Source organism: Rhinopithecus bieti, unplaced genomic scaffold (assembly GCF_001698545.2).
Source record: "Rhinopithecus bieti isolate Rb0 unplaced genomic scaffold, ASM169854v2 scaffold_20650, whole genome shotgun sequence".
In the NCBI taxonomy this organism is placed as follows: Eukaryota; Metazoa; Chordata; class Mammalia; order Primates; family Cercopithecidae; genus Rhinopithecus; species Rhinopithecus bieti.
Genome location: NW_016850241.1, coordinates 1 through 1,580, shown reverse-complemented (window position 1 = coordinate 1,580; position 1,580 = coordinate 1). Strand labels below are relative to the sequence as shown.

At 56.3% G+C, this 1,580-nt stretch overlaps 1 protein-coding gene across 1 annotated transcript; it reads right to left on the bottom strand.

Annotated features, from left to right (window-relative positions):
* Positions 1-891: 891 nt before the first annotated feature.
* LOC108525213 (myosin-binding protein C, cardiac-type-like) lies at positions 892-1,491 on the bottom strand (the record flags this gene model as incomplete). The annotated part of the gene is made up of 2 exons (XM_017866261.1): positions 892-1,109; positions 1,222-1,491. Coding segments are annotated over 2 exons (473 nt in total), but the record flags the coding sequence as incomplete, so codon positions are not given.
* Positions 1,492-1,580: the final 89 nt, after the last annotated feature.

The window sequence follows — 1,580 nt, the reverse complement described above, 5'->3', positions numbered from 1 at the left end:
AAAAAAAAGAAAGAAAGAGAGAAAAGAAAAGGAAAAAAAAAAATCCTAAAACTACAGGAAAACATGGGAATTTCCTGACACCGTATGATTAGGTGAATTGACTAAGAACTGAACAAACCAGGAGTCAGTCCCTAAAAAAAGAGGCCTGAACCCTTCTCCCCACAGGCCCCGATTCCTGCCATCTTCCCAAGCTGTGTCCCATCCCTGGGCCCAGGGGTCCCTCCTGGCCTGCACTTGCCACAGACAGCTGCCCCTGGACTCACCCACTCTGGTGGGAACAGGTGTCCTCCTGAGCCCTGCCACACCCTCAGCACCTGTTCTACCTACTCAGACCCCATTATATAGATGAGGAAGCTGAGGCTTCAGGGAGGGATGACTCCAGTTGGCCTCCCGGAGACCGTGGAGCTGCCTCTGCCATCTCTGAGTCTTGGTCCAGGACTCTCCACAGACAGACACCCCTGAGACCCCTCCACTAACCACAGCCCTTGCCCTGTCCCATAGGTGACAAACCCTGGGTTGAAGAGTGTGGGGAACAGGGGATAATGAACATTCACTGGGCACCTGCTAGATGCCAGATGGCCTCTGCCTGCTCATCCCATCTCATCCTAACAGCTCTCTGAGGTAGGCAGTGTCATTATTCCCATTTTGTAGACATGGAAAGAGAGGCTTGAAAGTGAACTAGGGGTCGGTGTAGTGTGAGAGTCAGTTCCAACCCAACCAGCTGGGAGATCTCAAGCAGGTCGTTTAACTGCTCAGAGCCTGTTTCCTCATCTGTAAAATGCGGCTGAGTATCCCCAGTCCAGGCTGAAAGGAGACCGTGGATGTGAGTGTCTAGCGTGGCTGCCTGCGGAGCAGCTGCTATTACTGAGGGCTTTTGACTGGGGAGGGGGCGGGGGCAGGACCAGGTCAGGCAGGCTCACCAATCGGCATGAAGGGCTGGGAGGCAGGGCTGGGCCTGGACATGCCGATGGCGTTGACGGCGTAGACGCGCATCTCGTACACCACGCCCTCGATCATGCGCCGCGCTTCGTGGCTCAGCTCCTGAATCAGGTCGAAATTCAGCCGCATCCACCGGTAGCTCTTCTTTTTCTTGCGCTCCAGGATGTAGCCTGGCTCGGGGAAGGTGGCGGCTCTGGTCTGGGACCCAGGCATCCCCACACCACCTTCCCTCAGGGATCTGTTCGGCGCCCTCGCACCTCCGTCCGGGGCCCTTGCACTCACCCAGGACTGGCTGCCCGCCGTCGTAGGCAGGCGGCTCCCACTGTACGGTGCAGGAGTCCTCTCCCACGTTGCTGACCTTGGGGGCCGCAGGTGCGTCTGGCACGTCTGGAGGGGGTGCCGTGGACACATCAGCCCTGCCCCGCTCGGGGCCTTGAGTAACGTTGCTCGTCCCCTTCCCACTCCAACTAACTGCCACCGGCTGCCCCCACCACCCCCAGATCCAAAGAGATCTTTCTAGAATGCATTTCTTTCTTCCTTCTCCTCCTCCTCCTCCTCCTCCTCCTCCTCCTCCTCCTCTTTTCTTTTCTTTTCTTTCTTTCTTTCTTTCTTTCTTTCTTTTCTTTCTTTCTTTTTCTTTC